This window comes from Microcaecilia unicolor, chromosome 5 (genome assembly GCF_901765095.1).
Source record: "Microcaecilia unicolor chromosome 5, aMicUni1.1, whole genome shotgun sequence".
NCBI classification, from domain to species: Eukaryota; Metazoa; Chordata; class Amphibia; order Gymnophiona; family Siphonopidae; genus Microcaecilia; species Microcaecilia unicolor.
In genome coordinates this window covers 46,486,563-46,510,071 of record NC_044035.1, presented here as the reverse complement: position 1 = coordinate 46,510,071, position 23,509 = coordinate 46,486,563, and the positions used below count along the sequence as shown (strand labels likewise).

General features: G+C 40.9%; 1 protein-coding gene across 1 annotated transcript in view; it reads left to right on the top strand.

The window, feature by feature from the left end:
* The first annotated feature begins 603 nt into the window (after positions 1–603).
* The window catches only part of FBXW4 (F-box and WD repeat domain containing 4), a 225,023-nt gene continuing 202,117 nt past the window's right edge, over positions 604–23,509 (top strand). Inside the window, exons 1-3 of the mRNA XM_030202853.1 lie at positions 604–3,243; positions 8,652–8,747; positions 14,249–14,434. Of these exons, the coding sequence (XP_030058713.1) occupies positions 3,056–3,243; positions 8,652–8,747; positions 14,249–14,434 (470 nt within the window). The 5' untranslated portion in view covers positions 604–3,055. The remainder of the gene's footprint in view (positions 3,244–8,651; positions 8,748–14,248; positions 14,435–23,509) is intronic.

Sequence of the window (23,509 nt, the reverse complement as noted above, 5' to 3'; positions counted from 1 at the left end):
CCACGGTGTGAATGCTTCTGCCCTGGCCCCTAGAAATGGATCAATACTATATCTCATTTTACACAGGTCACCTGAATTGCAGTTTGAAACTGTGTCCTAGAGATGAAAGACCCTGTAATGCTGTGACAATTTCTATAAATTACCAAAGGGAAGGGTCATGGCCTAGGATAAGAATAATGTAGACATCAGTTTTTGTTTACAGTGGAAAGTTTTTGACATGGTGAGGAGCATAGTGGGAATAATTAGACTGGATGGTGTTGACAAGTTCTGCTGATATAATTTGTAGTAATGCTGGCTACTGGTGACAGCGCTCCAGCTACAAAAAAAAAAAAAATCCCTGTTCTTTTTACCAACAAAGCCTTACATCTTCCTCACCTGCTTCATTTTAATAGTGTGATTACAATTTGTTTCCATTTATAACCAAATTTAGCATCACTGCTTTACCTTTCTTTTGTTAATCTTTTGAGCTTCTCCAATTGAGGAATAATTGTGCTAATAAGTTTTATAGCATTCCTGTGCTCTTCGGGCAATACTTTGAACAGTTTCCATGGAGGTCTTTCATGATGAAAAGAAACACATATATACAGATAAGCTCGAAACAATTCACCTCTTTGCCAGTGAATGGACATCAGTATACCTTAACGGAGTGCAAATTTTTGTAGGCTGCTAATCCTTTCAACTAAAGAAGACTGAAGTATCATTCAGGCTGCCTGATCTTATGCAGGATTTAACACAATATGGACATTTTTTTGTACTTGCTTTTAATGAAAATTTCCTTTCTTTAAAATTACTGAGAAAGACAAAAATGTTATTTAAGTGAAATCACAGGAGATGTTATTGAAACAGCTTTTACAGCTGAAGTGTATAGCAAGTGATCTGTTTTAATCCCTCAAAGCAACCGCATTACACAGAAATAACATTTTACGTGGTGTAAATTCTAAAAACACAAGGCATTAAATTTTAAGAAGCTATCATGATCATATCAGTCTGTCAGTTACTAGACAATTTGTACAGTGCAAAAATGTAAAGACTAGAGCCTTTAAAGGAAGATATAACAAATTATGGACAATTACTATAGAATCTACCATACACTTAATATAAATAACGGTGTTGCGAACTAAATTTGATGCACAGGCTGGCCTATGCCACAATCGCTAATCCAGCATTTTACAAAAAGTGTCTAGATTGCTCTATTTGCTTAGTAGGGGCTGAAAGAAACTTAGATATATGGTGGGATTCTATTTTATAAATCTGAACCATCAACTCTCCTTGTTTGTACCATCTCTTCTCAGGTATTTCTTTAAGGAACCTTCCAACATTCTATATTTTATTCTACATATAACAGTCCTCGCCTGTGACAGGAGCTACTTCTAAGTGTATTCTTTGGCTGGCCATTTGATTTTGTCGTAGTTTAATGTTTGACTCAATTAGCCTTCAAGTGATGATCACCAGGTCAATAGTACTTCAAGACATGGGGAACTCAAGCATCAGGCAAGCTATCTAAAATGGCACCAGAACCTGTTTCCTATTTTGGAAGTATTTGTAAATCTGTAAACTTTGCTTTCAATATAGTTCTTTGCTACTTATGACTTCAGGCTGATAAAGTACTGGTAAGCATCAAATACTGCATATTTTAAAACAGCTTTTAAATATAAAATGTATATGGGTAAATGTTTTGTGTCCGTAGTGCTGTCAGCACTGTATCAAAAGCAGTGTGGTTGCAGAGGGCACAAAAATTGCTACCAGCTCACTTCACTGTTTCCTCTCATTGGTAATGGCAAAGCAGGCAGGCAGCAGGGTGGGTGAGTTGCATAGGGTGCAACTATAGCTTGATATGGTGCTGAATTCTGTACTCCCTTGCAGATCCCTTCAGACCTATAAAGACCAACCTCCTCCCCACCCCAAGTTCTCTCTCACTGGATTGTTCTAGGGCAGAAAGTCTGTAAGCACCAGAAACAGAAAACAATGTAAGAATTACATTTAACAACAAAACTATCCATAAATATGGGAGTTATACAAGACATGTGCATATTAACTGCATAATTTGTAGGTTAGATATGAAACAGTGTAACATGAAAGTGTATACATTTTTGTTAAGTTGATGGCTATTTGAACAGTACTGCATGCTATTCATTGCAACCAACAGAAGTGAGAATAAAGTAGCATGGAGGTGTACTTTTTAAAACAGAATGGGAAAGCTTTGGGGAAAATGGCAGCCAGCAAGTTATCCCTCTGACAACAAATGTGGCTTTGAGTTGAGACAAACTTAATGTCACATGATGAACTGATGGATCACCATCAGAGAAGCATGGAGGAAATGCCAGGGATACACTATACAGCAACTGTCTTACACCCAGGGATCTTTAAGTTAAGACTTTAGTTTTAGTGGCTTGGAAATTATTAAAAGCGAGAATGAGATAGTAATAGGGACGAAAAAAGGTCTGATACTTCAAACAAAATTTGTACCACAGCACTTGTATTATTAACACTACATAATTTCTTTAAAAGAATTATGCACCCATAACCAGTTTTATGTACAAAAAAATGTTAAAACAGCATTTGTAAGCCACAAGCCTGTGGGCGAGCAAAGCAAGTGTATTCTAGATTTTTACATGGGCAGCAAACATAAGGTAGCTTATATGATTTGTGCTTTTGCTTTATGCCCTTGTATGGAGGTGTTTGAAAAATAAGCTTAAAGGTTTTACACAGGCATATTTACACACATACATTTATCCCAACACTATCGCTTTCAAAAAATGTTCAAAGGTACATTGCATCTACAACTGGAATGTAAACTTGGCTTAATCTTATAAACAGTACACCGAATAAATGCAGCACGATCTGATCCGGCTCTCCAACGTGCAGTTTGCTGCTTTGATTGACAGGCAGCTGCCGGCCATGTGACTCTAATGCTCCGATTATGATGGCTTCCGCTCCGAGCTACTTCTGACTTGCTGTTTCAGAAACACCATGGGAAGGAAGGCCGGCCGCTTCCAAACTTTAGGATACAGGTGCCGGGAGGCAGGAGAAACCGCTGGCGGGCAGCGGCCTGGCCATGTTCTCTCTTCTGGGCCTGCCCGAAGAAATCCTCCTCCTCATCTTCTCTTACCTCGACTCGCAGGCTCTGGGCAGGCTCAGCCAAGTGTGCCGCAAACTTTGCCATTTCGCGGGAAAGGATACCGTGTGGCGAAGGATAGCCCGGAGGTGTGTTAACTCCGGCTTCACGCAGCAAGGCACCGACACGTAAGCTCGTTTGCTTTGCTTTATTGACGGGGGTGAAGTGAGGGCAACACAGGCGCGCGCCGAGCTCTTTCTCCTGTCAGACAAGACGCAGCTCGGCCTAGCGGCTGGCCCGGCAGGCTTTGCGAGCGGACGCCAATTGCGTGGTTGCTAATGCGCAGCAACGCGGCACCTGGAGACGGCGTTTACCTAAAGTGCCTGCTATTCTCGAAAAGGGAAACGCCAGCTGGGCGCGAGGCGGTGTGAGAGAATTCAAAGGAAATCGAGCTTACAAGTGTAAATAAATGTGTGAGAACTGTGTGGCTGAGACGGAGCGTTTACTGGTCTGAACGGGCTCGATTTTTCACTGTCCTTGCGAGTACATTTGTAAATTAAAAACAAAAAATCCTCTGTATATTTTTTGGCTTTCATACTTCTGAAGGATGCCTTAATTGTAATGTTTTTATTATTATTATTATTTCTTGCATTACGCTCGGAACGTCTAAACGAGCGATCCTGTAAATGAGGATAAGGGTCATGCATTTGTGTACTAGCGTTAGCAGATGCAGAGATACTAAGTTACCTCTCCCCTGAAACTCAGTTTTGGCCAATCCTGAATTTCAGACAACCGCATGGTGCATTATGGGACCTCCAACACTGATTCTAATGGGTAGAATCAGGGATTAGGGACTGCAAATAACTGCTTTGGGATACAAGTTAAAAATCAGGACTAGCTAGAAAGTCTTTTCTTGTTGAACTGGATAGCCTGACAGCTCTGAAAGACCTGAATTTATCTGCTTGCTAGACAATTATGATATTATTTAGGTTTCTGGAGGAAAATCTCAATGTTCTCCATCAGTTCTAGCTGAAAAGTTTGCAGTCTGAAGCAAACATTTTGGAATATATTAACTGTGATAGGTTAGTCCAGTGATTCCCAAACCTGGTCCTAGAGGCACCCCAGCCAGTCAGGTTTTCAGGATATCCATCATGAATATTCATGAGAGAGATTTGCAATCACATTGCATGTAGATCTATCTCATAAATATTCATTGTGGATATTCTGAACACATGACTGGCTGGGGTGCCTCCAGGATCAGATTTGGGAACCACTGGTAGTGTAATGTTCCGGTCGTTCAAGTAGTTTGAGTAATAAAATAATACAAGAGACGACTTGTAGCGATAAGTGGATCTTGGTAGTCTGTGGCATTCTCCTCATAAGGACAGGATAAACTGGGAAGTTTTAACTTTGGTAATATATTCTTGGTAAGTTTTTATTCATGGTCTGTTTGTTTGATTAATAGCAAGTGAATAGACCAAGCTGTGAGGTGAGGGAAGTCCTTTTCTGGCCTTTTGGCTGAGTTTGACAGCTTGTGTAGCATGGTTTGGGTTAACACTACCGCTGGATTCCACTGAGGAAACAAATATATCTGGGCTCTGGCCAAACTGAAAGGATGAAACCTGTAACAAAAAGAAAGTTTGGAAGCTTTTGTAATTTTATTTAACAGAGATTTTAGTGGTTAAATATTCATGGAGAGCGTGATGTTTTAGCTTTTTAGGTGAAGTGAAGAGATTTTGTGTTTTAGCTTTTTAGGTGAAGTGAAGAGATTTTGTAGTTTAGCTTACACATAGTAACATAGTAGATGACGGCAGAAAAAGACCTGCACGGTCCATCCAGTCTGCCCAACAAGGTAAACTCATATGTGCTACTTTTTGTTTATACCTTACCTTGATTTGTACCTGTCCTTTTCAGGGCACAGACCATATAAGTCTGCCCAGCACTAGCCCCGCCTCCGAACCACTAGCCCCGCCTCCCACCACCGGTTCTGGCACAGACCGTATAAGTCTGCCCAGCACTATCCTCGCCTCCCAACCACCAGTCCCGCCTCCCACCACCGGCTCTGGCACAGACGGTATAAGTCTGTCCAGCACCATCCCTGCCTCCCGCCACCGGCTCTGCCACCCAATCTCGGCTAAGCTCCTTAGGATCCATTTCTTCTGAACAGGATTCCTTTATGTTTATCCCACGCATGTTTGAACTCCGTTACCATTTTCATTTCCACCACCTCCCGTGGGAGGGCATTCCAAGCATCCACTACTCTCTCCGTGAAAAAATACTTCCTGACATTTTTCTTGAGTCTGCCCCCCGTCAATCTCATTTCATGTCCTCTCGTTCTACCGCCTTCGCATCTCTGGAAAAGGTTTGTTTCAGTAATAGCTCTAGGCTAGTAATATTCAGGTACAGTAGGTATTTTCCTGGCCACAGAGGGCTTACAGTCTAAATTGGTACTGGACAATGAAGGGTTAAGCCACTTGTCCAAGATCATAAAGAGTGATAGTGGGATTAGAACCTAGCTTCCCTGGTTCTCAGTCTAGTATTGTAATTATTAGGTTGCTACTTCTTTCTCTGGGCACACCAAAGTGGGCTAGGATAAGAAAATTAACTTGAGGTGACAGAGAAGAATGAAAAGTTACATTTTATTGCAGAAAAAATTGTAACCCATCACATGATGAAATTTTATTAATAGTAAGCAATAGGGTCTGCCACTTTGTCATTCCAGTCAAGTCATCTTGTAATATAGACCAAAATACCACAATCTGGTTATTTTTACATGCCCACAGGTCTGACCATGTTACTCTCAATTTCCTTTTGTTTTCACTTTAAAATTCTTACCTTAACGTACAAGAGGCTTCATGCTGGAATCCCTTCTTACCCTGCTTTTCTTCTTACCCCTTATACTCCATCTCATGCTCTGTGCTCAGCCTTGACCCATCGTTTGTCACTTCCCCCCCCCCCCCCCCCCCCCCCCCCCCCGTCCATTGTTTTTGCTTGGAGTCCACTCGCCACTCAGCATTCTTCTGTATCATCCAAACCTCATGGAATTCCCTTCCCATAGAACTCCATGCTGAACAGTCCTATCCAAGATTTAGGGCCTTGCTAAAGACCCAGCAGTTTTCCCTAGCTTTCTTAAACATCTAGGAGTTGGGGTGGACTGGCAGTAATTGTGCAGTTTGTAAATATTTTTAAATATTTCATTCTCTCTTTTTTCTTTCTTCTATGTTTTCTGTTGTCCTGTTGATATTGAACCATATTTTCCAAGCACTTAGACTTACAAAGTTACGTAGAGGGGCATTTTCGGTGGAGGGGCATTTTCGATGGAACGTCTAAGTCAGAGTTTGGACGTTTTACACCCATCTTCAAATCATTGCTCAAAGCCCACCTCTTCAATGTCGCCTTCGGCACCTAATTACTACACCTCTTCTCAGGAAATCTCAACTACCCCAACTTGACATTTCGTCCTTTAGATTGTAAGCTCTTCTGAGCAGGGACCGTCCTTATTCGTTAATTTGTACAGCGCTGCGTAACCCTAGTAGCGCTCTAGAAATGTTAAGTAGTAGTAGTAGGTGGTAATGTGCTGTCATGGTTTTGAGGGTCTTCTCACCACTAGGACCTATAGTGTGAAATTTATGAAGAATCTATCAGAGTCTTGGAGTGCTTGCTGCAGGGTCCCGCAAGATCCCCCTTATTACCAACATTATTTAATATTTTGATGTCATCACTAGGCCATGTAATGGTTTCAGCTGTCTTTAAGGTATTCAGCTATGCCAATGATATAATGATTCTGCTTCCAGCTGCTCAGACAACAGGAACAACCAATCAGAATAAAATAATGTATTTCACTTTTGGAAACATGGATTAATACTCATTCTTTGAAATTCAACAGAGATAAAACAAAGTTCTTGCTTATAGGTTAGTGTATGTGGCTATGGGAATAAACTTTTATTTAATAAGGCCCAATATTTGCAATCAATGGGCCTCTTTTATCAAACCACACTAGCGGTCCCTACTGTGGCAATTCCGACAAAGCCCATTGACTTTGAATGGGCTTCGTTGGCTTTGCCATGCAGGAAGTGCTAGCGCATCTTGATAAGAGGCCCAGTGTTGAACAAAAGAGGGCCATTTTTCGATATGACATCTAAGTCCAAATTTGGACATTTTGCACAAAACGTCCAAAATCCCAATAGGAAAGAAAGTCCTTTTCGGAAAAGAAAAAACGTCCATCTTTTTTTCCTCAAAAATACTGTTTCAAACAAGGTTTTGTGCTTTGGACGTTTTGTTTTTTGGTCCATTTTTGAACCCTCCCCCCCCCCCCCAAAAAAAACAAAACAAAACAAGTAAGTTCAAAACGTAGAGATTCATGCCGTTGGGATATAGGAGGAGCTAGCATTTTTAGTAGACTGGTCCCCCAGACATCCCAGGTGAGCAATGAGGCATCCGAGAGGGCACTTCTGTACACTTCATGAAAATGCTCTCAGGTGCACATCTCACCTTTGCTCCCTTATCTTGTCCCCTAAGGCCTCTAAAGCACACCCAAAACTCACTGTCCCCCCTCTGTACACCACTACAAGAGCCCTTATGGGTGAAGGGGACACCTATATTTGGGTACAGTAGGGTTTTGGTGACTTTTGGAGGGATCACAGTTTCAACCACAAGTGTGACAGGCGGAGGGCGATAGGGACCTAAGTCCCCCACTCCATAGTGCAGTGCATTGACCACTACACTAGTCCAGGGACCTGCATGCTGCTCTAATAGACCTGACTTTAACATCTGAGGCTGTCATAGAGGCTGGTAAGTCATATTTTTATTCACATTTTTGGAGGGTGGGAGGGGATCAGTGACCACTGGGGGGGGGGGGGTGGTATTGGGAGGTCACACCTGATTTCCTCCAGTGGTCATTTAGGGAACCATTTTGTGCCAAAACATTTAAGTTTCGGCCCTAGACGTTTTGGTTTTGTTCCATTATGGCTGAAAAATGTCCAAGTCTTAGGAACACCCAAATCCCACCCTTAACATGCCCCTGATGCACCCCTTGAGATTTGGATGCATTGCAGAAGAACAACATAGAAAATGTCTGAAAAATAGGTTTTGAAAATACTGATTTGGACATTTTTGTGAGAAAAACATCCAAATGTTGCTTTATGCCACTTTTTAGTAGACGTTTTTCTCTTTCGAAAATGAGCCCCACAGTCATAAAGCATGATTTCATGTCATAAGAACATAAGTGTTACAATAGTAGGACAGACCAAAGGTCCATCCAGCCCAGTATCCTGTTTCCAGCAGTGGTCAATCCAGATCACCTGGCAATATACCAAACGAGTAAAACAGATTTCTTGCTGCTTATCCTAGGAAAAAAAGTAGTGGGTTTTCCTAAATCCATCTTAATAATGACGTATAGACTTTTGGGAAATTATCCATACTTTTTTAAACCATGCTGTGCTAATTGGTTTTACCACATTCTCTGGCAATGAATTCCAGAGTTTAATTACACATTGAGTGAAGAAATATTTTCTACGATTAGTTCTACTGTTATGTCCTTTTGATAGTGTTTTTCATGATGATTTATTTGCATTGTCTTTTTTTTTTTTTTTAACAGAGTTTCTGGAATTTCCGTAAAAGAGAGAGTGAAAGTCTCTCAGAACTGGAGAAAAGGACGCTGCCGCAGGGAAACGCTGCTCAAATGGAAATGCAAGTAAGTGGCTATTCATAATAATCATATCTTGCTGCTTCTCATTGAAGGGGGGTAGTTTTATAAACTTTTTCTGTGTGTAAGCTTGTTTTACACAACAAAATGGCTCTTATAAAACTGTGCTGCACAGGTATGTGTGTGCAAAAAGTCGTTCATGGAAAAAGTGCGCTTACTTTTATGCAGAACATGTACATTATAGACCAGTATTTCCAAAGTCTGGTTCTGGAATATCCCTTGCCAGTCAGGTTTTCAGGGTTTCCACAGTGAATATGCATGAACTTGATTTACATACAGTACCTCCATTATATACAAATCTCTTTCATGCATATTCATTGTGGATATCTCGAAAACCTGACTGGCAAGAGGTACTCCAGGACCGGACTTGGGAAACACTGGTATAGGCCTTTCAGGGGCTAAGCTGGGGCAGAATTGTGATTTCTGTGTGTATTTATTTTATAAAATATACAAGTACTTGCAGAGAGTATCTGCACACATTTACTCCTTCAGAGCAGGCCATTTGTGCACTTCTGGAGCTTGTTTTGATTGCCAGCTTTGTAAAGGCACATAGGCACTTATGATGACTTTTTATACATTTGTCTTTATTGGGAACCAGCAGTTTAAAGGATAGCAACAACTGAAAAACTTTAGTAGGTTTTTCTCATAACAGGCATGTACTAAAAGAGGTTCCAAAACTTTTTTCCCAGTTTTCCACCGCTTTCCATCCTCTTGTCTCCCCCATCCCTGAACCCTCTGCTTCTGTTTGCTGGGCCATTGTTCAAAATCTCCCTATGAAAATTGTCATAAATTTTGGTAACTAATAGCCATGGTTTTCCTCATATATAATATTTATCCCATAATCACTTCTATCACCACTTGTTAAGCTTTTCATGGCTGAAACCCCATTATTGGAGCTGAAGAAAGCATGTGACCCCCAAAGGCATGAGCCAGTAATGTTTCTATTTACAGCCTGGACACAAAAGAGAGGGTAAAACAGCATACAAAATAATACAGAAACAAAAAAGCAACACTGGGCCTTCAGGATTGAGATGATCAAAGTCTCTTGTTTATTAATTGACGGATAGACCCGACACGGGCCGTATTTCGGCGCACTGGCGCCTGCCTCAGGGGTCAGCTAATCCTGATCAAAAAATTGTAGGTGGTACTGTCACAGTGTAGCACCTTTGATGTGGAATGGAGTCTCAATTGCTCCAAGAGCCTGATCAGCATGGACAACGCTGTCAGTCTAAAAAAACGCCAATTAATAAACAAGAGACTTTGATCATCTCAATCCTGAAGGCCCAGTGTTGCTTTTTTGTTTCTCTATTTACAGCCTACCCAGGTCACAATGCTTGTTTACTCTTTCCAAAAATACTAGGACTAGGGGGCACGCAATGGAGCTACAAAGTAGTAAATTTAAAACGAATCATAGAAAATATTTCTTCACTCAACGTGTAATTAAACTCTGGAATTTGTTGCAAGAGAATGTAGTAAAAGCAGTTAGCTTAGTGGGGTTTAAAAATAGGTTTAGATAGCTTTCGAAAAGAAAAGTCCATCAGCCATTATTAAAATGGACTTGGGGAAAATCCACTGCTTATTTCTATGATAATCAGTATAAAATAATGATAATGTTAACTTTCACTGTGTTCAACATTGTTTGTACTTGTTAATTTTCATTGTAAAACCCATAAAAAGATATTTTTTGGGGTGGAAGCTGTCTTCTATTAATAAGGAAAATTGGAGATTAGCTAATAAAGAATATAATAAAACGCTTATGATGAAAAGGAGGGAATATTGTTCCAGACTGGTTAATGGTAAATCTTTGGATATTAAGGCATTATTTAAAGTACTATCTGATTTAACTAACACTGAATTGTGTTTAAAAACAGATAGGGACATGAGACCATCAGCTATTCAGTTAGAAGTATATTTTCAAACTAAAATTTCATCTTTAAGAGATCAATTTGGTGGTATTACATCAGATTGTGAAAGTTTCTGTACTCATATTTCTCAGACCCCTGTTGATAAAATCTGGACAGACTTTTTACTAATATCTTGGCCCACTGTGAATATTCTCTTAAAAAAAATTGTTACTTCTCATTGTGTACTGGATATGTGTCCCTCGTATGTTTTATGAAAACTGCTTAACCTTATTTTAAGAGTCTACTATTTAATTGGTTGCAATCAACACTGGCGGCTGGAATTTTTTCCTCTGATCTTGTCAAAATTATAATTACTTCTATTATTATAAAAAAATAGCAAAGATTTATTACAGTCTACCATGAATAATAGTCATATTTTATCCATTCCTTTTTTTGTTAAATTATTGGAAGGATTGGTAGCTATGCGACTTGCAGATTATCTTTATCAGTATGACATCTTGCATCCATCTCAATCCGGATTTAGGTCTACCTTTAGCACTGAGACAGTACTCTGTTCATTGTTAGACAGGGTTCGTTGACTATTGGGAGAGGGAAGAAAAGCCTTAATCCTACAACTTGACTTATCAAGTACTTTTGATTTTAGTAGATCACAAGATTTTATTACCCGTATTAGAGAATATGGGAATAATAGGTAATGTCCACAATTGCTTTAAAACCTTTCTTACACAACAAGTTAGATTAGATTGATTAGGGGATATGTTTTCAGAGAATTGGTCTAATGTTTGTGGCGTCCCACAGGGATCACCTTTATATCCTACTCTTTTTAATTATCTATGTGCATTCTTTGGGTTATTGTTTAGAGAAATTAGATATTTATTTTTACAGTTATGCAGACAATTTTACATTGTTAATCCCCATTGATTCTATGGTTTCTGCACATATAAATTTAGGGGGTCTTTTACAAAGCCACACTAGTGTTTTTAGCTCACAGTAAAAATCAATTGGTGGTAAACACTGAGATGCCCATTATATTCCTATGGGCGTCCCATCATTTACCGCCAGCTGATTTTTACTGTGAGCTAAAAACGCTAGTGTGGCTTTGTAAAATGCCCCCTTAATTCATAATGTTTTACATACTTTGGAAAGTTGGATGAGCTTGCATAAATTGCGACTGAATATGGAGAAGACGAAATTTATGCTTATCTGCAGTTCAGTTAGTGATGAGGAGAACAGTGTAGATATAATAATTCTCTCCTCCAACGTTCTATGAGCCTGCCTGCCTGCCTGTGTCCGTAACTTTCTTCGCTGGGCTCTGAAGCCCCAGCTGACATCACTGGACCCATTATGCCGTAAACCCAGAGGAAAAAACAAACCTCACAACTGATCCTCTACCCCCCCCCCCCCCCCACAACTGCCTCACGAAAATAGTTGACCGCCAAAAAGAAAACAGAAAAGGCTCGAGACATGGAACACCGGTGCCGGCAGTGATGCGCTGAACAGCCTCCATCCACACTTACCGCTCAGCTGGCCTTCGCGTTCAAATAGGGAACAATGGTGACGGCACTGACGCGCTGAACAGCCTCCCTCCACAGTTACTGCTGTGCTGGCCATCGCACTGAAATACGGAACAATGGTAAGGAGGGAGGGCACCATCGCTAACTTCACTGTTTCCTGTCTTCAAGTCGGACCGAAGAGTGAGGGAGGGGGCGGGGCCTGCACCTCAGACAGAAGGAGAGCAAGGGAAGGAGGGAGTCATGGAACTCAGTTCCACACACACACTCTCTGTCACACTGTATCTCTACAAACTCTGAGGCAAACGCACGGGGGTCTGGTACTCCAAACAAAAGGGGGCCTGCACCTCGGACGGAAGGATGGGGGCCTGCACCTCGGACGGAAGGATGGGGGCCTGCACCTCGGACGGAAGGAGGGGGCCTGCAGCTCAGATGGAAGGGTGGGGGCCTGCACCTCGGACGGAAGGATGGGGGCCTGCACCTCGGACGGAAGGAGGGGGCCTGTACCTCGGACGGAAGGAGGGGGCCTGCACCTCGGATGGAAGGAGGGGGCCTGCAGCTCAGATGGAAGGGTGGGGGCCTGCACCTCGGACGGAAGGAGGGGGCCTGCACCTCGGATGGAAGGAGGGGGCCTGCAGCTCAGATGGAAGGGTGGGGGGCCTGCAGCTCATCTCATTATAGCACTTTACTATGAACTGTTTGGTTAACAACAATCAACATATGAATATAACCTTGCTAGCGCCCGTTTCATTTCTAACAGAAATGGGCCTTTTTTACTAGTAATTAATAATACTGGATATGACTTTTTATGTTCTATAAGAATATAGGAGTTTTTATTGATGCAAATCTAACATTACAAACACAGATCAATAATCTTAACACAAAAGGCTTTTTATGACATGTGTAACTTACGACGTGTAAGGAGATGCTTTGAACCAGACTATTTTCTTATTTTGGTCTGTCACGAAATGCCTAGCCACCCACCTGGGGTTACCCTGCGGCCACTTAGTATCTACCCCAGCACAGCTCAGGTGCTCTACACTAGCACCCTCTTCCCACCGACTGGGTCACAACCGCCTCTTGGTGAGTCTCCTGCTCTCGAATTATCCCCAGTGATTTCTAGGTTACTGGAGTCACACTTCCAGTGGTCCCACAGTTCCCAGAAAGCACTCACAGACCCAACACACAAACTACCAGGATTCCTTATCAGTCATTCCGGCTTCAAATTTGACCAATAGGATGACAGAGACAGAGCCAGAACCCAACCGTAGTGGCTGTCCAAAAAAACAAACAAACAAAAAAAAAAACCCGCCCAAAAAGTCACAACTCGTGACTGTCAGAAAATGCCCACGGGCAGCTCAAAAAATCCACCCAAGTCTGCGGGAAAACCATGGAGTTGGCAACCCTGTTCTCCCACATTCCTTGCAGCTCAGCCCATCCTTCCAGTGACTAGAAGCCTTCCCATTGGCTGGATCCTACCACAGCCTCTGCACTGGAAGGGAGGAATTTTGGAGACCTGTAGTGGACTAAACTCTGAAAAATATCCACACACTTAAGCCATTCTTCTGGCTTTGAGACAGGTAGTTTACAAATTTTTAGACTCCTGAAAAAAAATCCAGACAATTGGCACTTGAACACATCTGACAGGGCCACCTTAAACTTTTGGGCCCTGGGCATGTGCCTAGTTTGCCTATGCCTTAATCCAGCTCTGCCTTCAGATTGTACATTTTCCAGAGAATGCTCTACCTGACTATAACTAACCTTGAACTATCAATGAAAAGTTGTGTGCTAAATCTAAACTAAAAAATTGCTGCTAAAATGCAAATTGTTCTTTATGGAATTCACCGGAAAGTGGTAAACACACAGAGCGCATCACAAAACTGGAACACAAACTTTAGCAATTTTAAACCTGTAAACCTACAAGTCTTTTAACTTTAAAATAAACTTCTAGATTACTTACAAGTTTTCTATTGGCCACCAAAATGATTTGACTTAACAGTGAGGATTGAAGATGTGATTGTAATGTAAAGATGATGAAAATGTTTTTGGATGCGTAGCGAATGTTGATATTTGTAAGTTCATACATATCTCTGCATTTCTTCATGTCTTCTAGCTTAATGCCTTGGATCCAGTTAGATGGTGAGCGGTTATACATATCTCAAGCAAAAGATATCCGGGCTTATCAGCTTCGTTCTGATAATAATGGCCTGCATCGCCAGCCAGTGGCCATCTTTTCTGCTCATCAAGATGATGTATGTCGATTTGTTCTAACTAACTCTCACATCATCAGTGGAGGAGGGTAAGACTACAACCTTTAAACTGCAGGGAAAAATGAGAAATTATTTTCAGTTCTTTTAGATTTGTCTTTACAGTGTTTATTTTATCGTACTTTTTTAGGTGGGAATAAGTATTGTGATACCACATGTTGCTGAATCCCACAGGATAGCAAGGTGCAGTAAAAGGTGATTTTTTTTTTTTACCGCACCTTGATGAATCCCCCCTTAGGTCTCATTGCATAAAATGTGACCTGTGCAAAAATAGCATGAGTTATTGGTAAAATAGTGACCATAGAGGATACTATACTTCATTCTCTCTCTACCACAATCCAGATAGCTACAACCAGGGCTTTTTTTGAGGGGGTACTTGGGGGAACTGAGTACCGGCACCTTTTCCATTGTCTGCTAAAATTGACACATGGTCCCCAAGCTTTAATGAAAGAGCTCAGGCTCTACACACCAATTCTGCCTTGTCATAGGTTCTGTGACTGGTTGCAGGGGGCCTGGCTATTGTGGGGAGGGTCCCTCAGTGATTACCCCCACCCCTGAAGAGTGGCCTAGCATTTGAGTACCGGCACCTTTTTCACTGGAAAAAGTGCACTGGCTACAACAATCCAAATAGCAACCAAAAACTAATCAGGATGTAGCCTGAACAAGTGTCCTTACAGGCCCCCTTGGCTTTGCTAGATAGTACCCAAGCCAGCATCAACCTGCCATTTTGAATCTTCTCTGAAAGTATTGGGAGTTATTTTGGATCCTTTGCGAATATTGGAATCACATATCAGTTTATTGATCAAGAAAGTATTTTGGGCAAACTCCTTGGGGCGGCTGTAATCTGGACCCTCTTTCCCTTATATTTCCTTATCCCAAGTTCTCTATTTTCCTGGCTTTTACTTTTCATTTTCTTATGGCCTTCCTCTCTCACCCCATTCTAATGTACTGGAGCTATTGCTGGTATCTTCTTCCTTGCACCAGCTCCCTCTGGCCATCTAATTCTCCCCCTCTGCCTTTTACAGTTCCCCCATCCTTGCTTTTGGTAGTCCTCTTTAACTGTAGATCCCTTAGAACTAAGATCTCTGCAATCTATAGTGCAATTCTCGCTTCACATTCTCAGCTCTTTTCTCTCACTGAGATATGGCGGCATCCTGGGGATGAAGCACTCATCTCCCAACGCCTTCCCTTCACTTCTTTCTCTGTCTATCAACACTTGCATTAGGAGGGAGACATGGCCCTTATCTCTTTCAATTCAATTCAGTTTAGGTCTTATATACCGCTAATATCCCCTGTTTAGGGTTCACATCATCAGTGCAGTTTACATCATCAGTGGGACAGAAGTTGATACAATATTATAAGTAGGACATTGAGGTGGGTACAATCTTGTTGGTTAAGTGCAATGTAATATAGCACTATTATGTGTGAGTGTGATAGGTATTACATTTAATAGTTCTATGGTCTTTCAGGGGCCTGAAGAGTGGTGATTGTTATATTATCAGTTTTTGGGAAGAGGAAGGTTTTTAGCCTCTTATGGAAGCTGAGGTAGTTGAGCTCTGATCTAATAGCCAGAGTTCCATAATGTGATCCCTGATACCGGGAAGAACAAGTTGAAGATCTTCTGAAATCGGATGCCCTTGTAGAATAGTGGGGCTAAGATCAATTGGAGTGAACGATGTAAACAGATGAGATGTTAATCAGCAGTTCGGAGGTTAGCGCCTTGCAGAATTTGAAAGATTAGATAGGGAACTTTAAACCTAATTTTTTTAGCTATGGGTAACCAGTGTAGTTTTATAAGATATAACATAACGCTAGTGTATTTATTCAGTCTGAAAATTAATTTTGCTGCTGTGCTCTGATGATCTGTAGGTTTGATTCTTTTTATATATACAGTGCACTCCATTTAAGTGCACTTCGGATAAGCGCATGCTCTGTTTAACTGCATGCCGTACTTCGGTGCCGTTTTTGGCACCATCAGTTTCTATGGGGACAAACTTCGGTTTAGCGCACCACTGGTAAGTGTAAGATTCGCTTATATGCATGGTTTAAGACTGCTCCTCTGCAGGAAAGACTCCGCATAAGTGCACGCACGGAATATGGAAGCCGATTGGCACGTGACAAAGGGGTGATAAATTTGAAATCTCATTGGTTAACTGCCACAGGAAGAATAAGCGAAAGAAAGTTGTTAGAGTGTACACTGGAGTCATCGTCGTGCAACTGTAAGACTTTAACACTGGCTGAACGAATAGAAGTTCTTAAAAAATTAGAAAACAAACAAAGTCAAGCATCTGTTGCTAAAGAACATGTTATCAATCCCAGTCAAATTTCACGTATCTTGAAGCAGAAAGATCAGCTTCTGGAAGACTGGCAAAACAATACAAATCCACACAGAAAACGTAAACGGGCGGGAAAAGCTGAGGATGTAGAAGATGCTCTTCGGTGGTTTTCTCAAGTCAGGAGCAGACAGTTTCCTGTCAGTGGTCCACTGCTTATGGAGAAAGCTAATCAGCTAGCTGAAAGTCTTGGACTAATTGAATTCAAAGCCACTGTTGGATGGTTGGAAAGATGGAAGGAGAGGAACAACATAAAATTCAAGAAACAGCATGGTGAAAAACAAGACGCTGATGACTTTGGTGCTGAAAATTGGGTTGTTTCAGTTCTTCCTACCATCTTGAACGAGTTTGCACCTCGTGACGTTTTCAGTGCTGACGAAAACAGTCTGTACTGGCGAGCGATTCTTGATGGAACACTTGCATTCAAACAAGCCGAAACTACAGGAAATAAAACGTTGAAGGACCAACTGCTGATCCTCCTTTGCTGCAATATGGATGGGAGTGAAAAGTTGGAACCACTCGTCATTGGAAAGAGTAAACAGCCCCATTGCTTCAGGAATGTTAAGCGAGTTCCTGTGTCATAACAGGCTAACGCAAATTCATGGATGACTGGGGAAATTTGGAAGCAGTGGCTAAAGAAGTTAGACACTAGAATGCGGGTACAAAAGCGTCAGATTTTGTTGCTTTGTGATAATTGTGCTGCACACAGTGATGATGTCAGGCTGTCTAACGTCAAGGTGGTCTTCCTGCGACCAAACACTGCCTCCCTGATCCAACCTATGGATCAGGGCATAACAGCCAATTTCAAACAACATTATCGGGCTCTTGTGCTACGTCATCTGATGAGCAGTATGGATGACCAGACTGGGAAGGATAAACGTGCTGTTGAACTGGCTCGTAATCTATCATTGTTGGATTCCCTACATATGCATAAAGAACCCTGGAGTCATGTTACACAGGCAACCATTCTGAACTGCTACAAGCGGGCAAGCTTTGTTAAGGATGTGGAGAGGGATGAAACAGATGCAGCTGTTGCAAACATGTCAGATGAACAGGCTATTGACATCCCAGCCGGTGTTACTGAAGAGGATTTTCATCACTATGTAGCTGTTGATTACGATCTACAAACAGCTGACGACATCACTGATGTTGAGATATGCGCCTACACGCAGGCAAAAGCTGATGATGAAACGAATGATGAAATGAGCAGCGAGGCACATGCTGACGAAATTCAACAACCTCCTACTGCCACTTTTGCAAGAGCGCTGGAGAGTCTCAACACCGTGCGGGCCTATCTGGAGGCCACTGGATGTCAGTGCTGTGACAGTTTTTACCGTCTGGCAGACGTAGTCTGTGGAACTCACAGACACAGTAGTGTACAGAGGACTATGACTGATTACTTCAAGTAAGCCTAACGTCAGTTAATGGAGACTGTATAACGTCAGTTAACAGAGACTGTATACTGTAGGTATAATAAACTACTGTACATATGTTAATCAAATATCAAGCTTCTTTGTGTCACAACGGTTAAGTGCACGCTCCGGTTAACTGCATGTATTTCTTTGGTCCCAGACCCTTGCACTTAAGTGGATTGCACTGTATATTTAACCATAATGTAAAAAAATAGGACATTACAGTAGTCCAGATGTGGTAGGATCAGCATTTGGATCAATAGTGCATAGGCGGTTTGATCAAAGAATGACCTGATTAGTTGTAGTTGTCTTATTTTAAACATTGTTTTCTTCTATAGTTGGTTGATGTGGGATGAGAATGATAGGGAGGAGTCTAGAAGGACCCCAAATATTTTAGCTTCTGATTCAACTGGGAAGGTTCTGTCGTTGGATAGTGTTATTGACATTGGGATCTCCACTCCTTGATTCTGGAACCAAAGGATCTTAGTCTTTTGCGCATTCAGTTTCAATTTTTCAGAGCCCAAGTCTGAATAGTGTTCATTCTGGTTGTTACCAATCAGGTTGGATCTTGGTGTGGAGATGCCAGAGGAAGAAGGGTTATGATGTTGTCCGTGTATGATAGAAGCAGCTCTCCTAATCCCAGGTGTATTGAGCTGAGAGAAGACATGAAGATACTAAACAGGATAAGAGAAAGCGCAGCTCCAGTAGTTGGAAAGATGTTTGTTTAGTTTTACAATGTACCTTCAGTTTGAGAGGAATTTGTTGAACTATTTGAGGACTGGTCCAGTTATTCCTATCTGATTCAGACGTTCAAGTAGCATTATGTGATACACTGCATTGAATGAGATGTCGAACTGAAGTAGTAGTACTTGATTACCATTACATAGGTATGTTGTTAGCACTAAAAGCAGGGTTTTGGTGCTAAGTGCAGGTCTGACTCCGAATTGGGACTGGTTTAAGGTAGAAAATATGGCCAGATATTTGGAAAATTGTTTGCTAACATAGGGTTCCAGCATTTTTTGTAAAGAGTGATATGCTTGCCACTGGGCAGTAATTTGGGCAGTAATTTGCTGTAGAGGTTATATCTAACCGTGAGCCCTTCAGTAGTGGTGTAAGAACGATTTTGCCCATATCTAAAGGGAGAGAACCTGAGTCTAGCAGCTCATTAAGGGAATCTGTTAGCTATTGGATGACCTCCGATGGTGTGGTTTGGAACAGGAATTCCGGGCAGGGGTCTAGGGAGCAATGCGAATGTGAGCATTTTTGTAGCAGTGATTTAATGTCTTCGATCGATAGCAATTGAAAAGCTTCCCATATTTGGTTTGCATTAGTTCCCTGAATTGGGTCTGAGCTGAAACAAGCTCCTGAATCATTGACTGTGAAGTTTTCATCTGTTGGATTGCTTTTAGCTATGTCAGATCTGGTTTGATTGATCTTGTTCTCAAAATAGTCTGCTAGTTCTTGAGTGGAGGGACATGTTTGATGCATTTTATCAGTAGTGTAGGTGGAGGTTAGACTTCTAACTAGAGTGAACAGTTTTTTATTGTCAAGGGTTTCTCGGCCAACTAAGCTGCTATAATATTTGAGGTTGACTACTTTTAGTTTATGGTGACGAAAGGTGAGTTTTCAGTTAAATCTATCATCAGTAGCTTTGCTTTTTCGCCATTGCTTTTCAAGGTTTCAACATTTCTGTTTCAGTTGAGAAAGCTAAAGCTGTTCGGAGAACCAGGGAGATTTTCAAACTGTTTTGACCTTTCTGGTAGTAATTGGAGCTATTTTATCCAATGCTGTTTTGACTTTATTGGCCCAGATAGATTTTATCGATTCTTATGTAGGGATTTCATGGGTAAGGGAATCTTTTAACTTGATCCAGAAGCTGGATTCATGACTTTTTCTCTGGAGGTTATTAGTTTAAAAGGTTGATGTTTGGTCTGGCTCATTAATGGTGAAATTTATTTGGAAGTGATCAGACCATGGTATAGTCTTCCATTTGGGTGAGCCAATTAGGTTGGTGGGATAGGTAGTGAGCAAGTCTAATGCATGTCCTTGCTCATGGTTGGACCTTCCCTGATCATGTTGAGGTCATTTATTTTCAAGAATAATTTAAAGATATGAGCATTGGTATCCGCTTCATTCTCTAGGTGTAAGTTTAGATCTCCCAGGACAACTACTCTAGGAAATTGGGACATGATGGATAAATGGCCTCCAGTATGGTATGTTCGACCTTATTCCAGGCTCCTGGCAGGCGATAAATAAGGAGTAGAGCAATCTGACTGGCTTCTTTGGAGTTATCATGGAATTTACATAACATGTATTCCACCCCCATACTAGTTACTCATCTTCTGATGCCTTTCCTCCCCTACAATGAGCTTTTACTCTTTAGGATTTCACCAATTGAGCTGTGTTACCTCTTGCTTATATACTTTCCACCTGCATATGATACTTCTCACTGTTAACATGGCGAATGCCATGACGGAAAATTGTAAGCCACATTGAGCCTGCAAATAGGTGGGAAAATGTGGGATACAAACGCAACAAATAAATAAATACATAAGTACATAAGTATTGCCATACTGGGAAAGACCAAAGGTCCATCAAGCCCAGCATCCTGTTTCCAACAGTGGCCAATCCAGGTCACAAATACCCGGCAAGATCCCAAAAATGTACAAAACATTTTATACTGCTTATCCCAGAAATAGTGGATTTTCCCCAAGTCCATTTAATAACGGTCTATGGACTTTTCCTTTAGGAAGTCGTCCAAACCTTTTTAAAACTCTGCTAAGCTAACTGCCTTTACCACATTCTCTGGCAACGAATTCCAGAGTTTAATTACATGTTGAGTGAAGAAAACTTTTCTCCGATTCGTTTTAAATTTACTACATTGTAGCTTCATCGCATGCCCCCTAGTCCTAGTATTTTTGGAAAGCGTGATCAGTCTTTATGAAAGGGAAAATACAGGGTTATGTTGCCTGCATAGGAAAAGAAGTTAATTCCATTCCTCTCCATATAGAAGCCCAGGGTGGACATCAGGACACTGAATAGGATTGGTGAAGGGGGGGGGGGGGGGTCTGACATCAGACACTGGCCGGTTTAGTTGAAACCGGTCAAATATAGGCCTACTATTTCAGTAGCCAAAGATAGGTCTGCTATTTCGGCAGCCGAATATGGCTGCCAAACTTAGCCACAATGTGCTGAATATTAGCGGATAGCCGATTATCTGCTAAGTGCTAACCGGCAATATTTTCCCTTTCATAAACACAGATTATGTTAACATACTGGTCTGACACTGGTTGATAAATGGGCATCATGTCTGTATCTTAAACTGAATTGTGACAAAACAAAGATTTTAGTAATCATAGCACCTACCCATGGATATATCAAACATACAACTACACTTCAATGGAATACTGCTGAAAATTGAAAAAGAACTGAAAATACTAGAGATAATGATTGACAGATACCTAACCTTTGATAAACAATGCCAGCAAATGGTTCAGCCCAGACAATTTTAGACTATTGGTACAATCTCTCATTCTTGCACAGATTGATTATTGCAACATATTATATGTAGATTGTGCAACATCAATCAGAAAAAAAATACAGACATTACAGAATGTTACAGCTAGACTGATCTTTTCTAAATCACATCACATTACACTGGCTACCGTTTAAAGCGAGAGGGATTTTTAAACTCTGCACCATGATAAACTCATTTCTACATGGCAAAATAACAGCATATCTAAACCGTTAGGTAATACTACCCGAAAAGAGACCGAGAAGAATGAAAGGAAATCGTCTGGACCTAGTATTTCTATCAACAAAAGGTGTCAGATTTAAGACAGTACACTCAACAACCTTATCCTATCGACAAAATGGTGGAATGATATATCTGTGACAACAAGATCAATATCTGAGTACGTAATTTTCTGTGAACAGTTGAAGACTCATCTATTCAGAAAATACGTGTTATGGAGAGAGGGATAATGTGTACAGCACCCCAGTACCCCCCAACTACAACTGTTATGACCCTTAATTGTTACTGGAGAAAAAAAGAAATCAGTCCCAAATACTTAAAGAGTTTTTGGTAATGTCTATAGAGGACTCCACCGAAAATCACAAATGTGATACAAAGCAAAAAATCAATATAAGTTTTGTGAGAGTTCACGGAGAGCTCAGTATAGGCTGCACCAGCAACCGAGCACAACTTCAGTGAGTCTAGCTGCCAATAAGCGGCTCACTTGAAAGCTCTATACATCATAAATTGCTCTCCTGCAAGAACTCACAAATAAAGCAGTGATTGAATAAGTGTAAACACACAAAATTAGTGAAATTTTAAACTAAACACTTACAGTGAAGTTCTCTGTCAACTTTTACATTACCAAAACTCATAAGGTGGAGGAAAAAGATGAACTTCTTCAAAAGCTTATATGTAGAGTGAGGTTAATATCAATCGCCTCATTAACTCTAAGTCACACTGGAAATGGAGAAACAAACGAGAGCAAACTTATCTGAACTTTGTCACTCCTGGGCCGTGAGTTTCAAACATAGGCACCTTTGTTGCCTTTTTAAACCACGCATTAAATAGATAGTTTTTGGAAACTTTTATAGGCACCCTATTCTAAAAGTACCTCCCACATTCTTTGCACCCGTTTTCTAGGTGCATATATATATATATATCCACCTCCAGTTTTATAAGCGCATGTTGCACTGTACTGTTCTACACGTTCAGATCTGTGTAAAATCACTCCCACTGTATGGAGAGGAATAGCCGGCCTGATTACTTTTTCTGCTGTTATTTATTATGTTAGATAATCATCTGCTGAGACAGCTTTAGCCTTTTTAGTAATTTTCCCCCCCAAAATATCAGTTCTTATAAGTACCTGCATATGATACTTCTCACTGTTAACATGGCGAATGCCATGACGGAAAATTGTAAGCCACATTGAGCCTGCAAATAGGTGGGGAATATGTGGGATACAAATGCAACAAATAAATAAATACCTGTGAAAGGGAAGGGAGAAAGCAATTAAAAAATAATGTCTGTCTTTGGTACAGAAATCCAAACAGATATTAGATTAGATATACCAATGAAAATCATAAATGGCAAAGTTTATTGATGTAAAATATTAAAATAACCCCAGAACACAGTGAAACATGTTTTTCAGTGATCTTATCTTTTCACTCGCTGGTTTTAAATATTTCTCATTTACCTCTACTGTCTATACTATAGTTGTCAACTTATTATAAAGAAAAAACTTTTTTGGATGACTACAGTAACTCTGCTCAATGGGTAGACTCAGATGTGGGAGGGTTGTTGTATACTGTGGGTCGAGTGGTGTTAATAAGTATTTTGGAAAACATG